This window comes from Oryzias melastigma, linkage group LG3 (genome assembly GCF_002922805.2).
Source record: "Oryzias melastigma strain HK-1 linkage group LG3, ASM292280v2, whole genome shotgun sequence".
Taxonomy (NCBI): domain Eukaryota; kingdom Metazoa; phylum Chordata; class Actinopteri; order Beloniformes; family Adrianichthyidae; genus Oryzias; species Oryzias melastigma.
The window spans coordinates 21,976,312-22,002,066 of record NC_050514.1 but is presented as its reverse complement, the minus strand read 5'-3'; the positions used below and the strand labels follow the sequence as shown (position 1 = coordinate 22,002,066).

Genomic DNA, 25,755 nt, shown 5'->3' with positions numbered 1-25,755 from the left:
GGATAGGCTCCAGCTCCTCTTAACTAAATAACACATTGAACAAATTGAGAGACAGAATGAACCGAGTCAAACCAAAAAACTCAGATCCATATTTATTAGCCTATATGAGCAGGAGGATGAGATGCATCATTAAACTGTTCAGGGCTACCTCAAACTTTAATGTATCTGCAGCTAACAGAGGAATTGGTTGTTAACGTGTTAAAATGTTCTGTGCTGATGAAGGCGTGCTGACACAGCATTTTGCTCCAACTGAGTTCAAAGAGAACAGCCGTGGCTGTCAGACAGTGAACTGCCTGCGCTAACTCTTTGTGACAGAAGAGGGAGGAAAGCAAAACCAAGATGATGAGCGTGAGCTAAAACTGGATGCCTGCAATTCAGGCTTTTGTTGTGTGGCGGTGAGCTAAAATGAACAAAGGAGGAGCTTAAGGATAGAAGGAAAGAGTGACAGGTAGTAGGAGGTGAAAGGAGGAGAACTTACTGAGAAACATTGCAGACTTGCATAACATTAAAAATGTAAATGTGATGTTTGACTTTGCAAAAGTTTAAAAATAAAAGCCAGAAAAAATTAACTCAGCTAATGTATTTTTGTATTTTTTTCATCCTCTTGTGTGTGTTTTGCTTAAAGAAGAAGCTGCACAACAACAGTTGCAAATCATGACAGAGCATCTTTCTGAATCACGTTTTCACAGCTGTTTCATGTTCTTGTTGTGTTTATCTTCTGGTTTCATCTGCAGGTCAAAGTGATGGTCCGGGTGTGTCCAGTGTCTCATTCGGACGCAGCAGAGTCCAGTTCCTTCCTGAAAGTTGACACCAGGAAGAAACAAATCACCATCATGGACCCGTCAGCAAATCAGCCGCCAAACGCTGCTTCCCAGAAACGAGCAGGAGCCAATCAAGTCCCGCCAAAGATCTTCACCTTTGATGCTGCGTTCCCTCCTGATGCATCACAGGTGAGAGTTTTAAGGGGAAAAATGTGGGAATTATAATTAAAAAGACTGGATTTGATTGCAGTTTTTGTGAGGAGTTTGCACTTTAATTTTTGTGATGTTTCTTTGCTTTTTGTCTGTTTTTCTTGTCAGTCTCGTCAGGTTTAGGTTGATCATTCACAGCCGTCATAATTTAGTTAGTTACCCTCAGTGTATTAAAGTGCCTGATTTTCACTTTTTTATTATCTTCTTTATCACATTTTTGTTTCTTCATGTTTTTTGTCATGTCTAAGTCTGCTCAGTAAATGTGTTTCTGCTGCATTTTGGATGCTACGCCTCCATTTCCTGATAGTTTTAAACTTTAAACTAAGATGCTGACTGTAGATGTCAAATACAAAATCACATTTTGCATGGATCTATTTGTCAGAATTGTAGAGGGGCAGGGAGACTTTAGCCATCCCATGGTAAATGCTGAATCACAAACCAGAGCTTCTGATCCAGCACGATTTTCACAAAGAAATACTCAGAAACACAGTTTTATATTGAAATTCTTTTATAAATGTCCTCCATTATGAGAAAAATGCTAAAAGAACATGTTAGAAACAGCAAAAACGCATTTTTATTATTGCAGTGAGTCTTTAAAAACTTGCGTAGCTCCGTGTGAATACTAGAGCTTTGAACATGGAAGCTTTTTATAGGAAACTGTGTTTCCAGTGTGAACATGCTATTATTCTTAATGACTTCATCATACGTTATTTTTTAGTTTTTGTGCATCTTTTCTCATTGTGTTCTCTTTTTTGTGTGTTCAGGCTGAAGTGTGTGCAGGAACAGTCGCCGAGGTGATTCAGTCGGTGGTGAATGGAGCTGATGGATGCGTGTTCTGCTTCGGGCACTCCAAATTGGGTAACAGTCTGACGCAAACACACACCCACCGTCTACTGAAACAGAGCTCGTGCGGCTCGAGCGTCAGTCTTCATATGTTTGCGGGAGTGTCAGAGCATCCGTCTCTTCTCTTGGCCGCGTCTCCACTGGCCCTCATCTATCAGAGACAGAGGGAAGAGGATTAGTGTCCGCTCAAGCTCAAAGCTTTTTCAGTCTGCTCTGTGTTTCTGTCTCCCTCTTTACCGCTTTAATCCCGCTGAAGCCAAAGTGTTTTAAGAAAAGCTGTTTAAAAAAAAAGGGGGTCAGGACCCCTTACTGTACAGTGCTGCACATCTGAACCCTGACAATCAAAGAAAAACTCATAAAAAAGGCACAAAATGTTGAACTTCAGATCACTCCCTGCTGTGCTTCCACTCCACAAACAAACAATCGTGTCCTTCTTGGTTTGAGAGGCTGCTGTACAATAATACCCAATGAATTCTGTGATCAATAATCCTATAATACCCCCTCACGTCATGACTGCATTATAGACACTCATTTCTGTACATCCAGTTTCTACCTAAAAGCAAAGAATGGCGGATGAAAGCAGTAAATTCTCCTTTTGAGCTCGCCAGGAAACATCTGTGAGAAAAACGGAGCGATTTAAGAACAATAACATCATTGTGACTGTAGTTTATGAAAACTGATTATATTTCACATAGATGAGATCATGTTCACAACTAGGATTTATATTTGAAAGCTCCCCTGAAGTCACACAAAAGAATATTATCCTTTTTTCACGGCTGACACAATTCACAGAGCTGTCTGTCTATTGATATGTGTGAATTAAAGTGGACTTTGCAACCGCAGCTCTGGTTTTATGTGGGCAGAGCCTCGTACTAGATGGGCTGCGGTTTCTATACCTGAAGCACATTATGAGAGAGCAAACATAATTCATTTGAAGAGACCACAGAACCACTCGCCAAATTGGCAGCTTTACTCTAAAAATGGCTTCTGCAGTGCAGCCAGAGGCAGTGGGTGATCTGTTTTCAGGGACCATTTTATTGTTAGTAACTTGCTGAAGTGATCCAGGTTGCTAATTCTCTAGAAATGCTGACATGAGGTTAGATAAAACCTACTGGGGTGAAGACCAGAAATGAATCACTCTGTTCATGAGGATGCGATCAAATCCTGAGCCCTAATGTCACTCTTTTCATTCTAAGCTGTTCCTCTGACTTTAAAGGTTTAAACACTTTGAAGGTATGCTAGGAGTGGTGCGTTCAAATTTTAAAATATAAAAAAAAAAAAGCTTGTTGATAAGAATGGGCTTTTTTTAAGTCTTCTCTTTTAGTTGCAGCTGTGCTTCAGTTTAACACTTGGTCAATCATGTCAAGACGACAGTCACAAATCCCAAAATGCTGCTGCATGATACGCCCCTTTTTGTCTAGGGGTAACCAAGGAGTATAACATAAATTGGGGGCTCGTCCGGGATCTGTTCACTATCAGGATCCATTTATTTTTTTACTTTTTAAATTATTTGGGTTTCATTAAATTCTGTTGTATCTGAACTCAATGTTTTATTAACAGTTTTTCTTTGTGGTTTTTTTGTGATTTGCTGGAATTTTTTTAAATCGAGAGCATGTTGAAAACTTAGTGAACTGAGCAGGAGGTGCTCTAACCCTTAGGCAGACCTTGGCTGGTGAAATCAGTTGGAGGTGATCCCGGATGAGCCCCCAATTTATGTTACGCCCCTTTTTGTCTAGGGGGATCTGGAGCATAACATAGAAGGAAACTAAGAAAAATGTGTAGCAAAAGCACAAAAAGTTTGTCTCCATTAAAAGATAACAAAAGTTAATTAGAACACAGTCATAACACCGCACAACAACCTAAATGCAACATTTTTGGTAGGTGGCTGTGGGGCAGCATTTGTAATTGGGAGGCAGCAGTCACATTTTTACATGGTGTGCGGTGGCCGTTAAGGTTTAAAGAAAAAGCTCACATTAAACAACGACTGGACAATTTTTTTGACATCAGTCAGTAGCCGTCTGGGCACATTTGGAGGCCGCTCAGCAGCAGTCCAGTGACAGGCAGGTGGGAGGAAGGAAGCAATACGATAATTGACTGATAGGAGGGTCTCCAAAGTTCCAATCGTCTGATTGGCCGATTTCAGACTGCCATCCTCCAGCATCCCTCCTGCCGCTGTACTGCCACCGTGTCATTGTTAGAAGTCGTACTGTAGCAGCGAGGGCACTCAAGGAGGACTGTTGACGAGGGCCCGGCGATGACCAGACGTCACTAGAGATCCCAGCCACTGTGAGTCAAAATGGAGAGACAGCATTAATGCTGCTAAAACTCATCATGGCGTTGATACCACAACAACTCAGAGATCTGCGTATTGATGGATTGCGGTTGATGCTGAGAAGAATATGAAGAAGACAGTACATTGTGCTTTCTTGGGAGATATTTTGTCTATAAATGTGTAAAATGACAAAATTATAATATTTGCTCAAAATCTGAGTTGCAAATGACTAGATGTGCAGAATAGCCCTCTTTTTAGATACTGGGCAGCTGACAGCCATCTAATTGCCACCGTCTACATTTATGAACACACCAATGATTTTCAGGTGGCGGCATGAGTCTTGAAGATTCTGCCGATGCCTCCCCATCAACATCATGTGGTGGCAGTTGTATTTGTGGCTCCAGCATATAGGGGTTCATTTACAAAAATTCAGGAAGGAAGCTCAAAGAAAATTCAGGAAGGGCGACAATAATAAAACAGTATAGAACAGTATATATTTTTGTCATAAAAATCTGTTTTGATGCTTGTCAGGAATGGAAAAATAGTTTAATATTTCATTTTATCTGATTTAAAAGCTTAAGTAGCTGGTGTGTGTGTGTGTGTCGATGCCCCTCACACGTTTGTGTGTGGCCCTTTAAGAACTGTTGCTAATCTAGGCAATGCTCGACGTATAAACTTGTTAATGTGATGGTGTAACAGTTAATGAAGCAATAGGCATGCATTAGACTAACTGAGAAGGGATGTCTCATTCATTAAGACACATCTTGCATCTTATTTAAGTTAATGGTTTCTATGTTTTTCTAATCTAATATTTGCGTATAAAAATGTGAGGATTAACAGTTTTTTCCATCTTGGGTATTTGTGTATTTAACAAATAACAGTTTTTGTCACCTGTTTTCTCTGCATTCAGGCTTCACCACCTTTTCAGAACACTCCTTGTTTCACACCTAGAACGTCGTGTCGAGGAAAAATTGACATTGTGTAAATTTTATTGAACACACTGAGTGTCTTGTAAATAAAATGTGTGTTGCTGCAGAGCATGTGTGCTGCAGTTGTCTGGGCGGGGAAGTAAGAGCACGCTAAGAGACTTTTCCCCAGATAAAGTGGTTGACTTCATTTTGTCTCCCTGCACAAATTAGATCACATTACTCGGTAATGAGGCTCTTTCATTTTGGATTAAATGGGCCCATTTTTTTATTGTTCAGAATTTGATTTACAGGGTTTTGTAGGTCAGTGTGAGTCTTCCTGAAGCAGCAGTTCTAAATGTGCCAATCTGCAAGCCAGGCTTCTTTGAGGTTGGGTCCTTTGGGTTAAAAAAAAAAAAAAAAAATACAGAAAAAAGCTTGCAATAATCCCTTATGGCACGGATCCACTACTAAAACACATGCATGGGAATACAAATGATTACTAAACACAGAGAGAAGGTCTGAGCTATAATTAACAAATCCTACTGGTCTGGTATTAGACATGCATAAACATAAACTATCTCAGCTTGGATCAGTCCCACTGGCTCTCTTGGCCAGAGTTTCATTACTTAAGATGAGATTTTATGTTTATGTTCAAATGTTTTGTCAAAAATAGCCAAATCTCGACAGCATGACAACTGTAATTAAAAGGTTTAAGACATAGCTAACTGTTTTCTCACATTGTAAGTTGAAATGACTGCTGCTGTGGATGAGATCACTATCAGAGATCAGCTTCACCTAAGGCCACAGTCTCAGTGAAACTGCAGTGCAAAGCCATTAATGTTCTAATAATTACAGTGAGGTAATAGAAAATAAGCCAGTGGGCAAGTTCCCTGTAAAATTAAATTAAAGTCCAACTTATCCAGAAAAAAGTGAGCTAATGAAATTTAACTTGTTTAAATTTTCGTCACATTTGTCAGAGTTTTTGCCACCTCGTGATTATACCGAGGATTGTTAGATCTCGTTTGCACCTCGTCTTCTCTTTGATAGCATCAGTGTCTCAGCTTGATGTGACCAATTAGCACAAATAAACATCAAGCGCAGACATAGGCGTGCTTCACACACAAACTCGTGCTCTTATTGCCTGAAGTGTATTGTGACTTTGCTGTGGTGTTAGTCAGTGGAGCAGTCAGCCAGAAAACCATGACTTCACAGCCTGAAGATGTCACAACAGACGGAAAAAATGTGGACGCTCACATATGCTTGCAGACTCTGTCACGAGTGATCAGGCCTGCGTTCAGGAGAGGGGGAAGAAAGGAAAGGAGTTTGTTCGTGTTCTGTGTGGGTACGGGAGTGGTGGAGCGATCGTGACTGAGGCGGCCCATCTGCTGATAAGTTAAATGAAAACAAATCAACTGATCAAATCAGATGAATCAGAGTAAATGGTGCAGTGTTGCTTAAAGGAGGCTGAAGCAGCACAAGCCTTCTTAAGATGTTTACACGACAGATTGTTTCTTTATTTCAGCACCACATAACACAAATACCATACGAGTACACAGCTATCGGTTCATGGCATCATAGTAAATTGCTAAGGGAGCAAAATTACAGGAAAATATGCAAATTAGCAACAATTTCATAACATTTGTACTGCATGAATGCAGCATTAATTTCTGGCAAAAGTTGGGCACGCCTGAAATGACTATCATTAACACTTGCCATTTAGTTTCATTGTTCACCAAAAGTCTAAACTTCTTCACGGTTTTGCACTCTCCAACTCACGGAAACGCAATTAAAAACAGTTGGAGATAAACTGGGGTGCAAAAACTTTAAAGACCCGCTTTGATGAAAATTGTGTTTTTACTAAGTTCTTGTGATATTATATAAAATAAATTAAGATTAAAATAGCATTTCTGAGTATTTCTTTATTCAAATTGTTGTGAATCAGGAGACAAAAAAATGCAGTTGGAAAAAGCTTGTAGCTGTGACATAAAAGATAAATTAATAAGCTACTGTTTGCTCCAGATGGCCCAGTTATTGAAATATATACTTTAAAGTATGTAAGCATGACGATTCCCTTGTGAGAAAGCTGCACTTAAATACTGAGTTTTTACTTCAGAAACAAGCTTTGTTTTTTTTTTCATGCAAGAAAAAGACTTGTTGCTGCAACATTTCTTCCTGTCTTAGATTATAGGGATGTTTTATACACACATGCTCCAGGCTCTGCGCACATTTGACTCGGTTTTTTATGCCTCTTTGTGTTTCGTAAGGAATTGTGGCGCTCAAACTCATCACTGTGAATTGTATTCATGAGTTGGTTGGCCAGCCTTAGCTGTTCGTAGGATTACACACTGGCACAAATTTATAAACGAGGGACTCATGCAGCTGCTCCCTTCATGTGTGAGTGTGGATCTGATGGACCTTACGCTCTCTGGTCTCTACTGGCTGTCAGTCCCAAGAGTTGGGACCTGCAGATCGGAACTTTCTACAAAAAACAATTGCACCTTCAAAGCTCATAACTTTTCCACAGTTTGATATTATTAATTTAGAATTTGGTAATGAAATCACTAACCTGTAGGTGTTTTAATGAATTAATAAACTAATTTATTCATTTTATTCTATTTTACTTGATTATTATTATTTTTTTATGTATTTTAAGTGTATTAAAATGTCTTGGGTGTGTAAATTTTGCCTCTTGACCAGGACTCCCTTACAAAAGAGATCAGTGGATCTCAATGGGATTTTTTTTCCTTGTTAAATAATGATTGAATAAAAGAACCACAAGCTTCCTGCTCCACTTCATTCTGATCCATTGTCCATCTTCCTTTCTCTCGTCTGTCATCTGGCTCAAAACTGTACCGCAGGGTAGCTCTGATGTTGCTCGCCATATTTGTTGCACCAGTAATGTTAGGTTGGGGTTGTGAGGGCTGGAGGGAAAGTCCCTAAACAGAGAGATGATGGGAAATGGGGGAGGGCTTACTTCACACCAACAGTTTTCTCCACAACTCTATTTCTAATGAACTACTGGCGCTCTGCAGAAACAAAGTATTTGGAAACCACACAGGTTTGTTGATTTAATCTAAAAACAATATAATGATAATTCAATTTTATTTATATAGCCCAAAATCACAAAGAAAATTTGCCTCAGTTAGTTAAAAGAGCTTTTACAATATCATAAAATTGATCTTTTTAGACCCACTTCAAAGAAAATTGTGTTTTTGGTGTTTTTAACATGTTCTTGTAGCACTTTTCTCATAATGGAGAACATGTATAATCATTTGTGGGAACAATTTTACAATAAAAATATATATAGTTGGAATGGCACTTTAACATGTTCAAAGCTCCAGCAACAATAAACCTTTCTATTTGATATATGTGAAAGAATGACAAGAAATATATAGGGTGGTTTTGGAACAAAATTGTCACTAACAGTCACTTCTCAATAATAATCAAAGCTGAGGTTTTAGAAATATTTAAAATTCAACTGGTCCTTAATTTATAAAAGCATAATAGGAAAAGGCTTAATTTTCATTGGTACATGCATGATGAAATTCTAGATTCAAAGAGCAAAGATGTCTTACATGATTCTCTGAGCAGGTAAATGTTTCAAAAGAAGTTTAAATAATAAAAGCCCAGTGTTAAAAAGAATTACACAGAAGCTCCCAAAACTACATTAACGTGCTGAGATATCTCACTGTAAGTTATTCCTAGAATTCTGTTTCTTTTTCATCATAGCATTGCTAGCATTGCTGGTTTAGGTTGAGTTTGATTAGGTCAATGCAACATATTCACTCCATCATATTTGACATCATAAGGATCATTAGCATCATTGGTCCTCACTTAAATCATGATGGACTTTCTGTATGTGTTTGACCTGAAAAGTTTATGTCCAGACGAGGTGATGGTCATATGCTCTGTCGTCATGTTTGGGAAGTTTGTGCTAAAATAAATACATTTATGAGACTTGTGAATAATTCAGATGAACTTTGCATCAAAATCATATTTTTCTGTTTCATTATTATAAAGTTTGACATTCTCTCAGGATTTTAAAATTGGTCCAGTCTGTGGACATTCGCAGCTGTTTTCAATATTTAGAAACATGTTTATTGCGCCATTTTTCTTCTATCGTTTTTATTTGTTTATTTTATTGCTGAACTTTTGTGAAAAAATGTGTTTTCCTACAAAGAAACTGTTGTGCACTTTAAAAACTGTTTCTCATTTGTGATGATTCGGTTACATGTTACTTGAAAAGACAAAGTTAGAGAAAAGTCATTTCTTTTGGTAATTTTTTTCCAGAGAATAACTGAAAATATACTTTACTGTGGTTTTTGTGATCTATATTGTTATTGTGATGCAAAATAATGAATATCGCGATATACAATTTTTTGTTACTGTATTTTCCAGCACTATTTTTAGGTTAAAATCTATTTTCAGAATAAAAGTCTTAAAATCTTCTTAAAAACAATCAGTTGCAACAGCTGCTTTCTTCTTTATTTACACATAAATGCTAAAAACTGCATTACTGAAGTGCACTTTAATCACACTTTTTGCCTCTATTTGTTGTTCAATCCCCTCAGATGCAGAATGCTCACATGTTTTATCCACATTTGAGTTTATTTTTGCTGCTTTTCAGTCAAGCATTGACGGTTTGGTGTCACGTAATTTGAACAAACTTTCCTAGTGCTTCTCTCTTTTCAGATGTCTATATGTCGTCTCGTTTTGACACAACTTTTGTAATAAAGCATCAAACTTTCCAGTGTTTTGACAGCTGGTGGCAACACTGAGGGAGAAAAATGTAAACTTGCAGCGTAAATGACAACCTCCCCTCCATCTTCTTTCATAACAAATCAGATACATTTCTCTACACGCCGTCACAGGAGTTTGTCGTTTGATGTCCTCTGTTTTTTCAGCGTGCACAATTGTTAGCGCTGACATATGGCTTTGTTTAGGTCTGCTTTTGATCTCCTGACAGCCGCAGTGGGAGAGGGAGGGGGATAATCACTATTGTAAGAGAAGAGGTGGATCTCAGACGCTCTCAGAGCAAGAATTTTACGTTCACACTTGAATGTAATTAGCTTTTTAACATCTTCTCTTAATTCATCGTTTTTCTGTGTGTTCCAGGAAAGTCGTACACGATGATCGGCCGTGATGACTCGTTGCAGACTCTGGGTATCATCCCGTGTGCCATCTCCTGGCTTTTCAAGCTCATCAATGAGAGGAAGGAGAAAACAGGAGCACGCTTTTCTGTCCGAGTGTCTGCTGTCGAGGTCAGTGGCTAAACTTCAGTTTTCAGCTCTCAAATGACTAAACCTCCAAATGCCATTGAAAGTCATTTGAGATGTGCAATTTGACAAATTATTTGTCGATTTGGGATGAAAATGTATGAATCTTTTTAATTAAGATATATTCCAAATCTCCCTACACAAATGTGAAGTCAGATTTTATTCTGAAATAAATCTGAAAATGTCGACTGTGGTTAACTCTGTCACTCAGCGCCTTCGTGTGTGTTCAGGTTTGGGGGAAGGAGGAGAACCTGAAGGACTTGCTGTCTGAGGTGGCAACAGGTAGTTTACAAGATGGACAGTCACCTGGAGTCTACCTTTGTGAGGACCCCATCTGTGGCATGCAGGTACACACAGAGATGATGTTAAATTCCTGCTGTAAGGAAATATTTTAAGTTTGGATTTACAGTGTGTTCCAAGTTATTAACCAAATTGTTTTTAAGTGTCAAAAAGATACAATTCTTTTTTTAAGACACCTGTGATGATTAGTTTGCTCAATTAAAGGAAAAAGCACTAAAGAAGGATGTTCCACATTTTTAAGATGACTAACATTTTCAAGCAATCTCTGAAAAGGGTGAAATTGTTGAATGTCTTGGATACTTCACAAAAACATAAGCATGATTATCGTAGTATTAGGAGATTTGTGGCTGATTCAGAGCACACACAAGTTTGTACAAATAAAGGCAAAATGAGGATGATTTCTACCAGACAAATTCCTCAGATTAAGAGAGCAGCTGCTAAAATGCCATTAAAGACCAGCAAGCACATTTTTGATGCTGCTGGTGTCTCTGGAGTCCCACAGACATGGAGGTGTAGGATCCTCCAGAGGCTGGCAGTTATTGATTAACACTCACAAGCAGAAACAGCTGCAGTGGGCCCAGCTATACATGAAGACTCATTTTCAAACGGTCTCGTTCACTGATGAGTGCCGGGCAACCCTGGATGGCCATCAAGACTGTGACGTCAGCACGAAAGAGTCATGGTTTGGGCTTGAATCATGTGGAGAGATCTGGTCGGTGAGAAAATGACCAAAAAGTTTTTGACTGAGCACTTTCACAAATGTATCTTCTCATGCTGCAAAGAATACCTCTGCATCGTTGGCATAAAATTAGATAAATTAATTATGTGGCTCTCCATGCTCTCCTGACCTCAACCCTACTGAGAACCTTTGGACCACCCTCAAGCTAATTATCTTTGAGGGTGCAGTTCACATCCAAACAGATGTTCTGGGAGAATATTCTGACATCCTGCAAAGAAATTTAAGCAGAAACTCTCCAAAAAGTTCAATGGATGCAAGGATTGTAAAGCTTTTGATTTCAGTAAATACACACCTTTGAGGAGCACACGCAGGATGATTTGTCGAATCGTGCTCCAATCTGAGCGATTTGTTTTTAAGATTCGATGTATGAAGTTAACAATAATGATCCAAACTCAAAACACCAGTGATTTTAAAATTTGCTGTCACCATCATGCTGATGTTCAGGTATTCACAGAGCAGATGTAGGAATAGTCTCTGTGGGAAAACAGCGCCAGAAACTACTGAGCAGCAACGGGGGGAGTGGGGGGGGGGGTTACATGTTTATAGGATTAGAGGGTCTGACACAAACACATCTGTGTAATTCTCAACTAATCTGACATAATCTTATCAGTACTGATATCCTGCAGCCACACATTCACGCACACACAGAAACACGGAGCTAATCTCTGCTTTCATTCACAAAGAAGGGAAATTAAAAAATGCCAATCAGTCCTTTAACTCTGCTCACAGCACCTTTTAACAGGCTTTAAGGTGCTCTCTCAGCCTAATTCTTCCCTTCCTATTGTGAAATCTTTATCCGCTGTGTTCTAGCTTCAAAACCAGTCCGAACTCCGAGCTCCGACCCCAGAAAAGGCCGCCTGGTTCCTGGATGCGGCTATAGCGGCTCGCCACAGCAGCCAGCGCCCCGACACCGCAGAGGAGGAGCACAGGAACTCTCACATGCTGTTCACTTTACACATTTACCAGTACCGCATGGAAAAGACCGGCAAAGGAGGGAGTAAGTCCCAACACGGTTATTACCTGACGCACATTTCCTGATAATTATCAATAATTAGACATCAGAACAGAGTATTACAGACTCTGCTGCTCCCGCCTGCTGCAGACGCCACATTATCAGCATGTTTATTTTTATATCACAAATTTGATTATTGCCTGTCTGATACGGAGAGCTGTGTGATTTCTATGTAGAATTATGACAAATCCAACTACTAAAAGCAAAAATACTACAATAAGTATTTCTGTTTTTGATCTTTATTACTGATTTTTAATTAGTTGTCACAAAATATTACATAAAGTTGGGAAAACAAAAGTCAAATGAAATGTTTCAGGTGAAAATGATGTGTAGAGTTCTTAACATGCGTATGTATTTGGCAAACAGATAGTGACACCTGCACCTAAGCGTGTGTTTGAGATAAACATGGTAAATGCATGTACGTATAGAATTCTGTCATACAGCTTTGAATATGGCTAATGTGCTGTAACAGGTCATCTGTGCAAATCAAGCATCCGGGCCTCATTTAACGTCAGTGACTAACAGTCGTCTCGTGTTCGAGGTGTGTTTTCAGGTGATAGGAGACTCTGCTCACGCTTGACTTCTGCCTTATTTATACAGCAGCAATTAGTGGCTGCTTTCCTGTATTATTTCTACAATTTGCAGACAATTTATGGTCAGACAGTGATGTTCGATGCTTAAATCGACTGTTTCTTTTGTGTCTATAACACACTTGTGTGCACAAACGCATCCACTAAAACCTGCTGCCTTTTTGCAGTCATGTGTTTTCCTCTGACACACATGCTGAAATGTAACAGCAGGTCATGAATAACTTCTGATTATGCCATTTTGACCTATTCAAAACCATTATGTATTCCAGGTGTTGTGGTTTGATACTGTTAGATGTTGGAGAAACTGCCTTGAATTTTTTTGGCTAACAATAGATGTGTCTTCTCATCTATTCTTGCATCTGCTAGTGTCGGGAGGTCGCAGTCGCCTCCACCTGCTGGATCTGGGCAGCTGTGATGTTAAAGAGCTCGGGGGTGGAGGAGGAGGAGGCAAAAACAGGGAGAACTCCTCACCCACTTCAGCCCCGCTGTGTTTGTCTCTGTCTGCGCTGGGCAACGTCATCCTGGCTCTGGTTAACGGGAGCAAACACATCCCATACAAGTAGGCATCTGTGTGTGTGTGTGTGGGAGAGTCCAAAAAAAGGCAGAATATATGAGTTAAATTATCAACTGAGAAAGGAGGAGGAGGATGGCAGGATGCTTTGAGCTGAAGGAGAGGAGGAAAAGAAAGCAGGAGGCAGATTCCTCTAGGTACCTCAGATTTGGGGGACTTAATGTTTTAAACAACAACAGCTGCTGTTCCATATTCATCCTTTTCATTTTGGTGGTTTGCTGACTGGCAGCGAGCGCAGAGTAGAAATCAGACTGAAGCTAATCAAGTGAAAAACATAAACACATGGAATGGGGTAAAAATCAGGCCCAGTGCAGTTTAGTCAGAGGAGGTAAATCATGTGGGTCCTCCTTAGACCTTATTCAAACTCCACTGACTTCCTTCCGTTCCACTTTTTCCTCCAATCTCCTGAGGCTGTGTACCTCTGTGCTCTTTGCCAGGTTAATTTAATCCTCTTCTGAATTTACATTGCAAACTAAGTAACAGTTAACATTTGCGCGGAAGATGAAAGTAAAGCTTTGCTAGAAACGGTCAAATCCGACCAATGACAGAGAGTGGAGGGATTATTTTAGTACTCTTTGTTCTACATCTTTTGGTGTATTTGTTTAAAGCACAGTTTGAAATAAAAAAATACTTTGAATAAAGAAAATACAGGAGGACTAAAGTGATTGATAGATGAAAAACTATTTGATTTAATATCGAGATCAAACAACAACTTTGAAGTCCCACTCTGATCATCTTTTGATCTCTTTTAAAATTGTTCCCAGTGGTCTTTTAATTACAAATATGCATTTTTTTTAAAGCCAAAATTCCAAAAACTGTGTCGTTTTCCAGGACATAGTTTCTGCAGGGGGGCAGGAGTTCATTAGAAATTGTCCACTGTTGGTGATGAGCTACGAGCAAAAAGCTTGTAGCTCACCCAGTTTTATTTCTAAGTCACAAATAAGTTATTTTTCCAACAGCCTTTATTTGTTTGGTCCTGATTCACAATATTCAAATTTAAAAAATACAATTTTGAGCTTAATTTTCTTAACATATGTTCTTTATTGTCAGAAAAATGCCACTAGAACATTCTAAAAACACAATTTTCATCAGAGTGGGGCTTTAAATAAGCAATTTTATAGTTTTTGAATTGCTTTTATTTATCATTGCAAAAAGTAAAAGAGACGAGGGGAGCAGTGGCTTTCAATATTTTAATTTTTGCCGTGTTTTTGCTTATTTGCTGCAGCCATTGCCATACTAAAAGTTTAGTACAATTGTGCAAAAATGTCACCCAGTTTTCCATAACACAAATTTTCAGCCTTTTGCAGTGGAGGGTTTTGAAAGCTTTCCATAGTTTTCCAGATAAATATTCAGGGTTTTGAAACTAAAAATGAAATTTCAATCTGTACAATAAATGCCAGAAAGTAATTTAATAATATAACATGTATATGCTGTGAAAATGAATGAAAAACATCTATGCTGAGGTATTAAAAATACATTAAAACGCTTAAAAATCAAAACTTTATGGCTCATTCATATATTTACATTTAATTCTTCTCGACTTTTCTCTAAACAGGAAACTCTATGACTCTAATCCGACTGATGTAGTCATAATTTCAGCTCTATATTTATAGCTCTGCATTAAAGTAAACCTAAAAAAGGTTCCAAATAGTCAGCTCATGTGCAAGTCAGAGATTATATAAATGTCCTCTCTGGATGCTCTGGTTTTAGAATGCATTTTCTGTGATGCAGGTGTTCATTCTAGACAGAGTTTAGTTTTTATATGTGCAGTCATCTTTCCTGGCTAAGTCCTGAAAATAAATCTAGCACAGGCTGGAAGTTAAGATCTAATCCAACATGCTCAGCACTTGAATTAATATTCAGATGAATACTTTATGAGTCATGAGTTTACCTACATTAATCTCAGGGAGAGATGAAGATATAGAGACAGAGTGAGGGAGAAAAAAGGAGGAGTTTGTGAAAGCCTGCGGAGGAAAAAAGGGAGGAAGGATGAAAAAGAGAAGGTCAAGATAGGACTGGGTGCATACTTTGAGCGTGCATGTGAAAGTGCATGTATGAGAGACTTGACTGTAGGCTGTGTTTTTTATTTTTTCTAAAAAAAAGAAAAAAGGGGGACAACAGCATGAGATAACAGGCCACCGAGGAGCCGTACTCACTGTCAGCCTTTAGGCCTCAATACACTGCAGTGGCCCACCCAGGAGAAAGTCTTTTCTTAAACAAACAGCCTAGTTTCCCTCCCCATCTGTGAATGTAAACCTCTTTGCAAGAGTCAGACCATCCTTCAATATTAGACTTCATAGTGATTCTTCACAGACTGAAGTTTTTTTTTTTGCATCACATTTAGCATAAAGATCAGGAGAAACTAATCAAGATGTGTTGTTCACAAAGTGAGAGTTTTTCTGCTTGAAAAGCTTCTCTTTTTGCCTTCAAACACTTAAGTGACTATGTATCCATTTCCAACCTGTCTGGAGTGCTCACATCTCGGTGTATATCTGTAACCAGGGACAGCAAGCTGACCATGTTGCTAAGGGAGTCGCTAGGCAACATGAACTGCCGGACCACCATGATTGCTCACATCTCGGTCTTACCCAGAGATTTCTCAGAAACCCTTTCCACCATCCAAATTGCTTCTCGTGTTCTCCGCATGAAAAAGAAGAAAACAAAAGTCACGGTGGTGAGTTTGATGCTTCATTAAGATGCAATGATGATTGTTTAAGCATTTATTTTTATGGCTTAAGTAGTTTTTAAGATTTTTTTTTTTTATGAGATGCCCACTTTGAGTGTTGTATAGTGAACCTGCTAGATTTAGGATGAAACAGTGTGTTAATGGAAAGTGCTAAAATTGAATTTTAGATAACCTCAGATGTAAGAAGTGTGGTGGGTTGGATTTAATACTTTCTACATTTTGCCTCTCGTTTTGTTGCTGACGCCATCTCCCCTGCCATTTGAATGATTCAGCGCAGCAGAAAATCTTATACTTGTAAAATAGCAAATAAAAAAAATATATCTAAAGCTACAAAAAAAATCTCACGTCAGATCTTTAATTTTTTAGGTCTTTTATCTTGTTGACCTTGATATGGAAAGGATGATTACTTTCTTTTTTATACTTTAATCTCTTTGCAGCAATACACTTCCAGCTCCTCAGGAGGAGAAAGTTCCTGTGAGGAGGGTCGCATGCGCCGTCCCACCCACCTGCGACCCTTCCATCACCGTGGCGACACAGACTCTGACCTACCACTGCTGAAGCTGTCCAGTGACCCTGAGGAATACTCCAGCAGTGAGCAGTCATGCGACACAGTGATTTATGTGGGCCCAAACGGTGCTGCGGTGTCAGACAGAGAGCTGACGGACAATGAGGGACCGCCTGAATTTGTACCAATAATTCCAGCCTTGCTTAGAGGAAAAACATCAGAGCAGCATCAGACGTCCTCTCAAAGTCCAGGAGCTGCCGCGCAGAACAAGGTGATTGGACAATATTAATATCTTGACAATGAACTGCGTCCGTGGGGATAGTTATGCAAAGAAAGACGATGTGACTCATGCCTTAGTGGTTCTTCCTCCTGCATTTCAGTCTCAGGCAGACGAGCAGCCCGGCGGCCCGTCTCAGCCACAGTCTCAGCCCTCCCAGTCGCTGCTCGGTCAGCCGCTGGCCCCAGTTCCAGAGGAGGGGGGTGAATGTCTGAAGTGCAACACCTTTGCTGAGCTTCAAGAGAGACTGGACTGCATTGATGGGAGTGAGGAGGTAGCCGACACTTATCCATCCATCCATCCTTTTTTATACTTATCAATCAAAAATGTTTTAATATTCCTTTCTTCTTTCATGCAGGTTACCAAATTTCCCTTTGAGGAGATTCCAACCACCAAACCATCAGCCAAACAAGAGTCATGTCTACCCTCGTCTGTTTCCAGCTCTGCTGTCCCTCCTGCTTCTGCGGCAGTGTTGGACGCAGAAACCAAGAACGGTAAGATCTTTGAGCAAAGTTTTCCCATTCTCTCCGTTAATGTTGCAACCCGGTTTCAATCTGCTTTGTGATCTAACGTTTGTGCCCTTTGGGAAGCAGAGTTCTCCTCTGCGTCAGCAGCTTTGAGAAGAAGCAGCAATGACCAGCAGCTGCAGGACATTAGAGAGGTTGTAGAAAAGGCAGAGCTGGCCCAGACGATGATCCACAGCCTAGCTCAGGCTTCTGGCAGCCCCGTGGTTACGAGTACCCGGAGTGTGACGGGAAGCAGCAGCCTCACTTCCAATCCCATCCACAGGACGTTGAACTCTCACTTAAATGACAGGTGCTGTCTGTATATAAGCTGGTTGACTAGAGGAGAGAAAAAAAAGTACGTCAATCAACGTTTTTTTTTTTTTTTTTTTTGTGTCATCTGTCTGTAAAGCCTTGAGAATCTGAATGTGGGAGTGAATACTGATGGAAAGGGGCGCCCGCTTGGATCACCACGTCTGGGCATCGCTAGCTTGACCAAAACCTCAGAATACAGGTATAGAAAAAATATACAGTAAAATTAAAAAAAAAAAGAAAAACACATTGAGTATTTATGCCAATATGAAAAAAAATCATCATATTTGACTCCTCTTAGGCCTCCATCATCCCCATCCCAGCGATGTAAGGTGTACACTCAGAAAGGCGTGATGCCCGCTTCACCGTCTCTATCCTCTCACACTCTGGCCCAAGACGCCCAGCCTTCAGATGCTATAACCTCAGATAGTAAGTTTAAGATTTTACTGTCTCATCACAGTGTCCTCTGCTAATGATAATTAATATGAATGTGTGTCTGCGCAGACAGCTTAGCTGCAGACAGCGGCCGCTCCTCCACGGACTCTCTGCTGTCCAGGACTTCTCCTGCTGGCATGAGCCCACAAATCAAAGACCCAACTGCCTCTTTGTCTGCCAGTCTGGGCTCAGCGGAGACGCTCTGTGACGACGATGTCCCACCCATACCTCTGGACACACTCAAGGATGGTGAAGGAAAATATACCACCAACTGAAATGCACAAACAGCTTAGGCGCTATCGAAATGACACGAATAACTAATTTTTTTCTTCCTTTTTCTGTCTTCAACCTGCAGCCTCAGGACCAGCAGCGTCATCTGCTGGAGCTGTGTTTCTTGCTGATGATGAGTTGGTGCACTCTGTGGGCGACGAGGATCTTACCGCTCTCGTTGAGGCTCAGAGCCTGTCCTGTCGTCCAACGAGCATCATCAGCTTTAACAGTGACTGTGGCTCAGAAGCTGCTCTTGCTCCAGAGTCTCAGTCCATCAGCAACATGAGTGCTTCTGATGGAGCACTGGGGGATTATCACATGGCACCAGGTCCTGTCACAACCTCAGGGGTTAAAGAGGTGGTCGCCATGGCAGAGGTATGTTTAAATGGTTGTAATAGGTCCCTGTTGTGAAATTGTTTCCTAAAATTGGTAAAATATTTAGCACCAGAGCTTGAAATCAGAGGCTGGAATCCATTTTTGGTTGCAGGTGGCAATGGCCAAGCTGAGGATAGAAGGCGAGGCCTTTGGGACAGGAATGCCTTCCTGCGGTTCCTCCGTCTCCTCCTGGATGAGTGATCTGAGCATGAGCAGTGAAGCCGATCAGTCTCTCCACAGCTTCAGCCAGTCCCGAAGTCAACAAGGGGAGGCGCTGGCTGATCCAGAATCCAGCCAAGACCTTGGAGTCGACAGCTTGGTTAGCTATCCAGGCACAGAAGGCCTAAGAAGAGGAAGTCTGGAGGGGGAATTGTCTCTGTCAATGTCTGATAAAGACCCAACACCCAGAGTTGGAAAACTGCCCACATCCATGGCTACAACCAACATTCAAATTCTGACAAGCCGGAGCAACGGTGTTCATCCGTGTGTGGCTGTCAAACCTATGGTCATAAAGGAGCCCACAATCCTTTCATCATCACCAAAGACTGCCTTAATGAAAGATGCAGGCAAGTCCAACGCACCATCAATAGCTTCTATTTCCAGTGAGATGAGCTTTGAGGATCCCTGGTTGAAACGTGGGTTGGAGGAGGAAACATCCAGTGTTGTAGGATGTGACGTGAAACCAGAGAAGAGTGAGATAGAGCCTTTAAAACCCAACCCAGGAGACAATGGTGGAAGAGAGAGTAAGGATCATCAAGGTTCTCCCTGCAGGGATGGTAAGAAACAATCTACTTGTGACCATTTTTAAATCTGATCTTTTCTCAAAGTTTCCTTAATATTCTTCTTTCTCCAGGTGGGGATTATAGCAACTCTGGTTTTGGCAAGGAGGTATTTTCATCTTCAGACTCCTTTAAAAGAGTGGTTGACGGATGTGAGATGGTCGTTAATGTTGCTCAAGGTGAATGCTTTGCAAGTTGCTACAACCCGGACATCCACCGGACAGCCAGTCTTCCCCGTGGGTGGCACCGAATCAACCGTCATGACGGCTTAGACTGTGGAATGGAGTACCAGAACCTCGGTGTCACCACTTCAAACCCCTGCAGCCCCCGCGCCACCCTGGACCGCTGGAGTTCAAGCAGAAAACAGGGATTTTTCTCCCATAAAAAGGGAGGAATGCCACCGCTCCCACCAGTGCGAAAGTCCAGTTTGGACCAGCGGAACAGGGCAGCCAGCCCTCTTCCTCAATCCGCCATTTCATCACGGAGCAGCTCGACAGATGATGCAGGCATGCCTGGATGTGACGCTGCCGGAGTCACCAGGCAGCGCGGCTCCAGCATCGACAGCAGTAGACTCTTTAGCGCCAAGTTGGAACAGCTTGCCAACAGAACAAACTCTCTGGGGCGGGTCCACGGCTCGCACGGTGGTTCCCACCACTACGACTGCTTCTCCCTGGAGAGAGGCGAGAGCCTTAGGGGGGGAGGCGGGGTGAAGGGGGACAGCACCATGCCTCGGACCGGACGCAGCATCACCCGTGCGGCGTCCGTCTCTTCTCCCACTGGCAGCCCCAGTTACAGCGGCAGTGCCAGTCCGAGCAGCGCGCCGCAGTCGCCCGCCAAGAGCAGCGGAACCTCAAAGATCTCAGCTGTCAACAAACTGCTCATGAGCAGCAACCCCAAGACCAGGAGCCTGTCTGCTTCCAGCACAAAGACTCTCAGCTTCTCTACCAAGTCTTTAAGCCAAACGACCAGTCGGAGCTCCAGTCTTCCACCTCATGGAAAGGTAACCCAACAATAAACAAACCTTTTTCTTACTTGAAATGAAAAATATCGTATGATCAAGTTGGGATTAACAGACTATTGATTTGTACTATGGAGCAAAGAGTAAGGAGATCTTCAGGAAAGATGTGCATAATTGATTTATTTGACTATAACACACTGACGGTCTCTGTGGGGCCCCTCGTACCTTAGTGAAAGAACCTTCAATGTGGTTGTCGGTTCCTCAAGCTCTGCAATAGAAAAAATAACTAGTGGCGTTCTCCAGGGTTCAGTGCTTGGCCCTATTTAATTCATTTTACATATGATTCCTCTCAGGAAACGTATTAACCAATTCAGCCACATTTCACATCATTTCAATGCAGATGATATCCAGCTTTCCCGGAAAATTATTATTATAAACTAAAAAAAATTGTTGAATTTTTTAACGAGCATTAAGACTTTGCTGTTAATCATTTGAGGATTATGGCAAAATTAAAAAGAATTTTGTCTCTATCTGACCTGGAAACAATTATTCATGCTTTTATTTCTTCGCGTTTACTGTGATTCTCTTTTTACTTGTTTTAACAAACTGTCTTCAGCTTGTCCAAAACTCTGCAGCAAGAATTTTACCAGGAAGCAGCAAGCAAACACACATCACTCCTCTGTTGTCTGCTTTACATTGGTTACCTATCAAATATTTAGTTGATTTTAAAAGTTATATATTAGTGTATAAAGCCTTGCATGGTCAAGCCCCAACATCTCTGACCTTTTAACCCCACATCTTTGAGGTCTTCCAACCAGAATCTTTTAAGCATTCCAAAAACTTTCTTTAAGACAAGAGGAGATCTCTCCTTTCAAGCTTTTGCTCCTCTTCTTTAGAACTTCCTCCCACTGTTGTTGCATCAAATTGACTCTGTTGAGTTTTTTAAATCTCAGGTCAAGATGGTTTTATTCAGGAGAGCTTTTAGTAGATTTTAATCCTTGCTTTACTACGTTCACATGAGTAGCCTAAGCTTTTTGACTATGTATCCTTGTGTCTACCAACCATTTTTATGTCTCTTCAGCCACAGAGTTCCGTCCAGAGTCCGGTGCAGCAGCAGCAGCAGCAGCAGCAGCAGCAGCAGGGACCCACTCCTGGATCCTGGTCCACCCAGTCTCTGAGCCGCAGTCGGGGAGGGAGCCTGACAGCCAAGCTGCCTCTGCGTGCGGTCAACAGCAGAATCTCCGAGCTCCTTCAAGGAAATGCAGGATCCAGATCCAGGCATCACATCCAAGCAGGAAGCACGGATCCAGCAGAGGAAAAAGGGGGAGGGACGAGGTTATTTGGACTTTATCGTGTTTGACAACCAGAATATCAACAATATATCTAAAGCAAATGATAGATAACATAGGAATACTTGCAAAGACGTAATTTATTTCCATATTATTTTTTCTTAGTGGAGATGGAGCGGGAGGGAATGGTCCTGCAGAGGAAAGAGCTGCGGTGGTGCAAACACTACCCTCCCCCTACAGCAAGATAACCGCGCCAAGAAAACCACACCGCTGCAGCAGCGGCCATGCAAGCGACAACAGGTAAAAGCTTTGCGCCCAAACCTGAAACATTTCTTTTTGGGGTTTTATTTGAAGCTGCAATGCCATTTCACCCCTACAGTAGTGTGCTGAGCGGTGAGCTGCCTCCAGCCATGGGGAAGACGGCCTTGTTCTACCACAGCGGAGGCAGCAGCGGCTATGAGAGCATGCTGAGAGACAGCAGCGAGAACACAGGAAGCACTTCATCTGCTCAAGACTCCCTGAGCGAGCACAGCTCAGCCACCACCTCCTCCCGGAGGAGCTCCAAGAGCAGCAAGAAGAACAGGAGCAACATAGGTCTGAGCTTACACTTCAAAACACCCTTCAAACACCCATCTCTGTTTAAGACTTTAAACCAAAAATAATTTAAGTTATCAGTTCAAACCCAACGTGTCCAAATTAAGAAGCTGCTAGAATAATCCAAAGCTTCATGGGAAATTCTTGATCCCACAATCCCCCTGTAGAGACACGACCACAACCACATCTATTCACAGACTTTTGCTTTTTATAAATACACAATCAAGACTTAAATCAGTGGAGGAAAATCCAATCACACTACGAACCATTTTCATCAAATCTATCCCCATTATCTATTCATTTTTCCCTTTTCAGCTACCATGCTGAGCGCTGATATTAAAGAAAAAAAAACTGCTTCCCCTCTGAATCTATCATAAAAATAAAAACTTAACAGAAAAAAATTCAAATGACAGAAGAAGAAGAAGAGCCATGTGAGAATAATCTATTGGTCACAATGAGAGCCAAAAAGGTACAAAAGCCGCGGCAGCAGGAGGCTCCAGGTAGGAAAGGTGACCCTGTTCACCCATCTGTGAAATATAAGTGAGCGTGTCTGTGTGGGCTTTAATGAATATATATTCACCAGAACACAATGCAGAGCGTGCTAATGCATCTGCTAAATTGCTCTTCTGCTTAAGCCTGACAGTGGATATGTGCATGGAATCATGTTGGAGGGAAGTCCTAGAATTATAGATAGACTCACTAAATATGGAAATATCTTCATTTTGCTTCAACTACAACAATTAAACTGTACATTTGCCACACAAGATACAGTGAGAAATAAAAATAAATGTTATTACAAGATGATACCCTTTTCAAAGTCAAAACACGAACAAGAATTCATCTTTTTCTGCTTCTTCTGAGCCGTTTGTCTCCATTTCCTTCTTTTTCTCTACCTCCCCCTGTGCAGGCTTGCACTCTTTTTCTGTCCATTTATATTCAGCGTTCTAACAAAACACAAATGTCTCTGTTTGACCTTTGTGCGACGCAGTCACACCAGAAGACAGCTGCGGTCTTATTAAGATCAGGTCTTTCTTCCCCTTCACGCGCTTATCGCTCAGTTCCTGCGATAACGCTCATTTCTGTCGACATGACTGGAAATTTGAATGTAAAATGTGAACGTGAGCTTTTTTTCCTACCAGTTTGAATGTGTGTGTATGTGGGTGGGGGGGAGCTTGAGATCAGAATTGAACCATAAAAATAGAGAATCCAAGGGGAAAAAGGAATACTTTAAAAACTGAGATGAAGCTGTTTGCTTCTCTTCTGTCTCTTATCTGTTTTACTCTTATGACAGTTTTATGCTTTTATTTCATTTTCTATTCAACTTTCTTCTATTAGCTGTTTTTCTATGGGCTGCTGACCTCTTGGACAGGTCACTCTAGCAAAAGAGTTAGTGGTCTCCAAGGGTCTCTATGTGGTTAAATAAAGAAGAAATATTATATTAAAATACACAACTTAAATTTCATTAACTTATAATCTTAATGCTTTTTATTTGATTTTCCACGTCATTATCTTGATTCTAGACCTGTGTCTGTCAGTTCATGTTGATTATTTTTCTGTTATCATGAAAAGAACCTATAAAGTCCTAACGAAACTTGTTTATGTCAGAAGTTGCAAACACAGAAAGGCCAGATTTGACACACTGTCTTTGCTGAGAGGCATCTGCCCACATTTACACAGCACTGGAAATGCATTTGATTAAAAACATGTTGCATAATTCATATGAGGTAAAAACAATTCAAACTGTTCGTTAAACTCAAGCATTTACTGTTTTACACACTAAAGAACATTGATTTACGATATGTTCTTTACTTTAAAAGACTCATGGAAACTTTTTCCATTTTAATTTGCATTTTTCCATTGATTTAATCTTTCCTTCGAATCGTTTCTTTTACAGTAACTTGAATAATAGATAAATAAACTTTGGTGGGGAGGAACATATGGGAATTTAAGCCTGCCTTTTTTTTATTTGATGTTTTATATCCTCCTAAGAAACAGAGAATGCTCTCAAAGTGACATAAAATAGGTTTTCTCTGTAGACGGACACCTTTTTTAAGCATCACAAATGGAAAATCATCTCAAGTTTTTTTTATTTATTTATTTTCATTCACTCTAACCCAAAGTTAAGCAAAGAATTCAATTGTTAGTGTGTAGTAAAACACTACAATAGTATTTAAACATAGCATTATAGAAATGGTGTTGTTTGTAGCCCTAAATCTCTGAAAAATTATGTTATTTTTTTTCAGGTCTGAATTGAATTAAACCACTAAATACACACTTATACCAGGGTTCCTACAAGTTTATTCAAGTTCAATTGAAGAATTTTTGAGAGCTTTTTAATGTATGTCGAAATTTAAGACCAATTTCTCAGTCTATTACTCATTTTATTTATTTTACTCATTTGTTACTATTTTATGATCAAAACTGTAGCTGCTTCTTTTCTCATTCATGGTTTGTTCTGTGATGCTTTAGAATTCTTCTTTTTTCTAATCGGTGGTGGGCTTTCATCGTATTGGTGCATAAGAACCGGTTCCCCCGCTGTTTATTTACATGATTTTATCAAAATAATCGAGGTTAAAACATTTAAACTTTGACAAGAAATGTAAAAAGGAGATGTTTCAAGCAACATAATGTTTGAAGCTCAGAAATCAAATATCAAGACTTTTTTAAAGGTATTATTGAAAAATAAAGAATAAAATCATCTTTGTTTGATACTTCAAAAAACCAATTTACAAGGAATTTAAATCATTTCTTTTTTTCAGTTACTATTAACAAATGTGTATAATAATTATCTGATAATACTAACTTTCAGTTTTGGTTTCTTTCACTTCCTGTCTTCTTCCGCCAGGCCTTCAGCGTCGACGTCTCATTCCAGCCCTGACGCTGGATTCCTCGTCTTCATCGCCTCCTCAACGTTCGTCCAAGCAGGCTGTCACCTCCTCTTCCTCTTCATCATCCAGCCAAGGTGCATGTTGGGTAGATGGTCCGCTCGGACCCCCTGCGCCTTCAAACCTCCGGGGTGGGAGCATGACGACAGAAACCTTTGAGATCAAAGTGTATGAAATAGATGATGTGGAGAGGCTGCAGAAAAGGAAAGACAAAGGAGGAAGCAAGGTGAGAGGAGGTCGGAAATCTGCTGCAACTCATGTCAAGGAAAGAGAGTTAATAAAGAAAATAAATTAATAGAACACTAGAAATAAAAAGGAAAATGTGATGAATAAGAAAGAAACCAAGAAACTTTGTTTCATATCATCACACTTTTTGCAGAACAAACCAGTCATGAATGTATTGTG

The 25,755-nt window shown here is 40.5% G+C and overlaps 1 protein-coding gene and 1 long non-coding RNA gene across 3 annotated transcripts in view; one reads left to right on the top strand and one right to left on the bottom strand.

Moving 5' to 3' along the window:
* kif26ba (kinesin family member 26Ba) overlaps positions 1 to 25,755 on the top strand; it is a 91,457-nt gene that overhangs the window by 61,138 nt on the left and 4,564 nt on the right. The window contains exons 6-26 of the mRNA XM_024295416.2: positions 735 to 950; positions 1,736 to 1,829; positions 10,110 to 10,255; positions 10,501 to 10,617; positions 12,120 to 12,306; positions 13,278 to 13,470; positions 15,985 to 16,156; positions 16,606 to 16,944; positions 17,054 to 17,224; positions 17,309 to 17,444; positions 17,544 to 17,766; positions 17,866 to 17,967; positions 18,067 to 18,194; positions 18,270 to 18,449; positions 18,556 to 18,845; positions 18,958 to 19,621; positions 19,699 to 20,624; positions 21,664 to 21,917; positions 22,037 to 22,171; positions 22,251 to 22,465; positions 25,311 to 25,576. Coding sequence (XP_024151184.1) covers positions 735 to 950; positions 1,736 to 1,829; positions 10,110 to 10,255; positions 10,501 to 10,617; positions 12,120 to 12,306; positions 13,278 to 13,470; positions 15,985 to 16,156; positions 16,606 to 16,944; positions 17,054 to 17,224; positions 17,309 to 17,444; positions 17,544 to 17,766; positions 17,866 to 17,967; positions 18,067 to 18,194; positions 18,270 to 18,449; positions 18,556 to 18,845; positions 18,958 to 19,621; positions 19,699 to 20,624; positions 21,664 to 21,917; positions 22,037 to 22,171; positions 22,251 to 22,465; positions 25,311 to 25,576 — 5,154 coding nt within the window. The remainder of the gene's footprint in view (positions 1 to 734; positions 951 to 1,735; positions 1,830 to 10,109; positions 10,256 to 10,500; positions 10,618 to 12,119; positions 12,307 to 13,277; positions 13,471 to 15,984; positions 16,157 to 16,605; positions 16,945 to 17,053; positions 17,225 to 17,308; positions 17,445 to 17,543; positions 17,767 to 17,865; positions 17,968 to 18,066; positions 18,195 to 18,269; positions 18,450 to 18,555; positions 18,846 to 18,957; positions 19,622 to 19,698; positions 20,625 to 21,663; positions 21,918 to 22,036; positions 22,172 to 22,250; positions 22,466 to 25,310; positions 25,577 to 25,755) is intronic.
* Positions 668 to 25,403, bottom strand: LOC112160689. Of its 2 annotated transcripts, XR_002921717.2 has the most exons (4): positions 25,269 to 25,403; positions 21,645 to 21,831; positions 1,859 to 1,965; positions 668 to 797 (listed from the first exon to the last, which is right to left on the bottom strand). It is a non-coding gene; the product is annotated as an uncharacterized LOC112160689 (long non-coding RNA). The 2 variants fall into 2 exon arrangements; XR_004947378.1 differs by lacking the exon at positions 668 to 797 and having other exon boundaries at positions 1,828 to 1,965.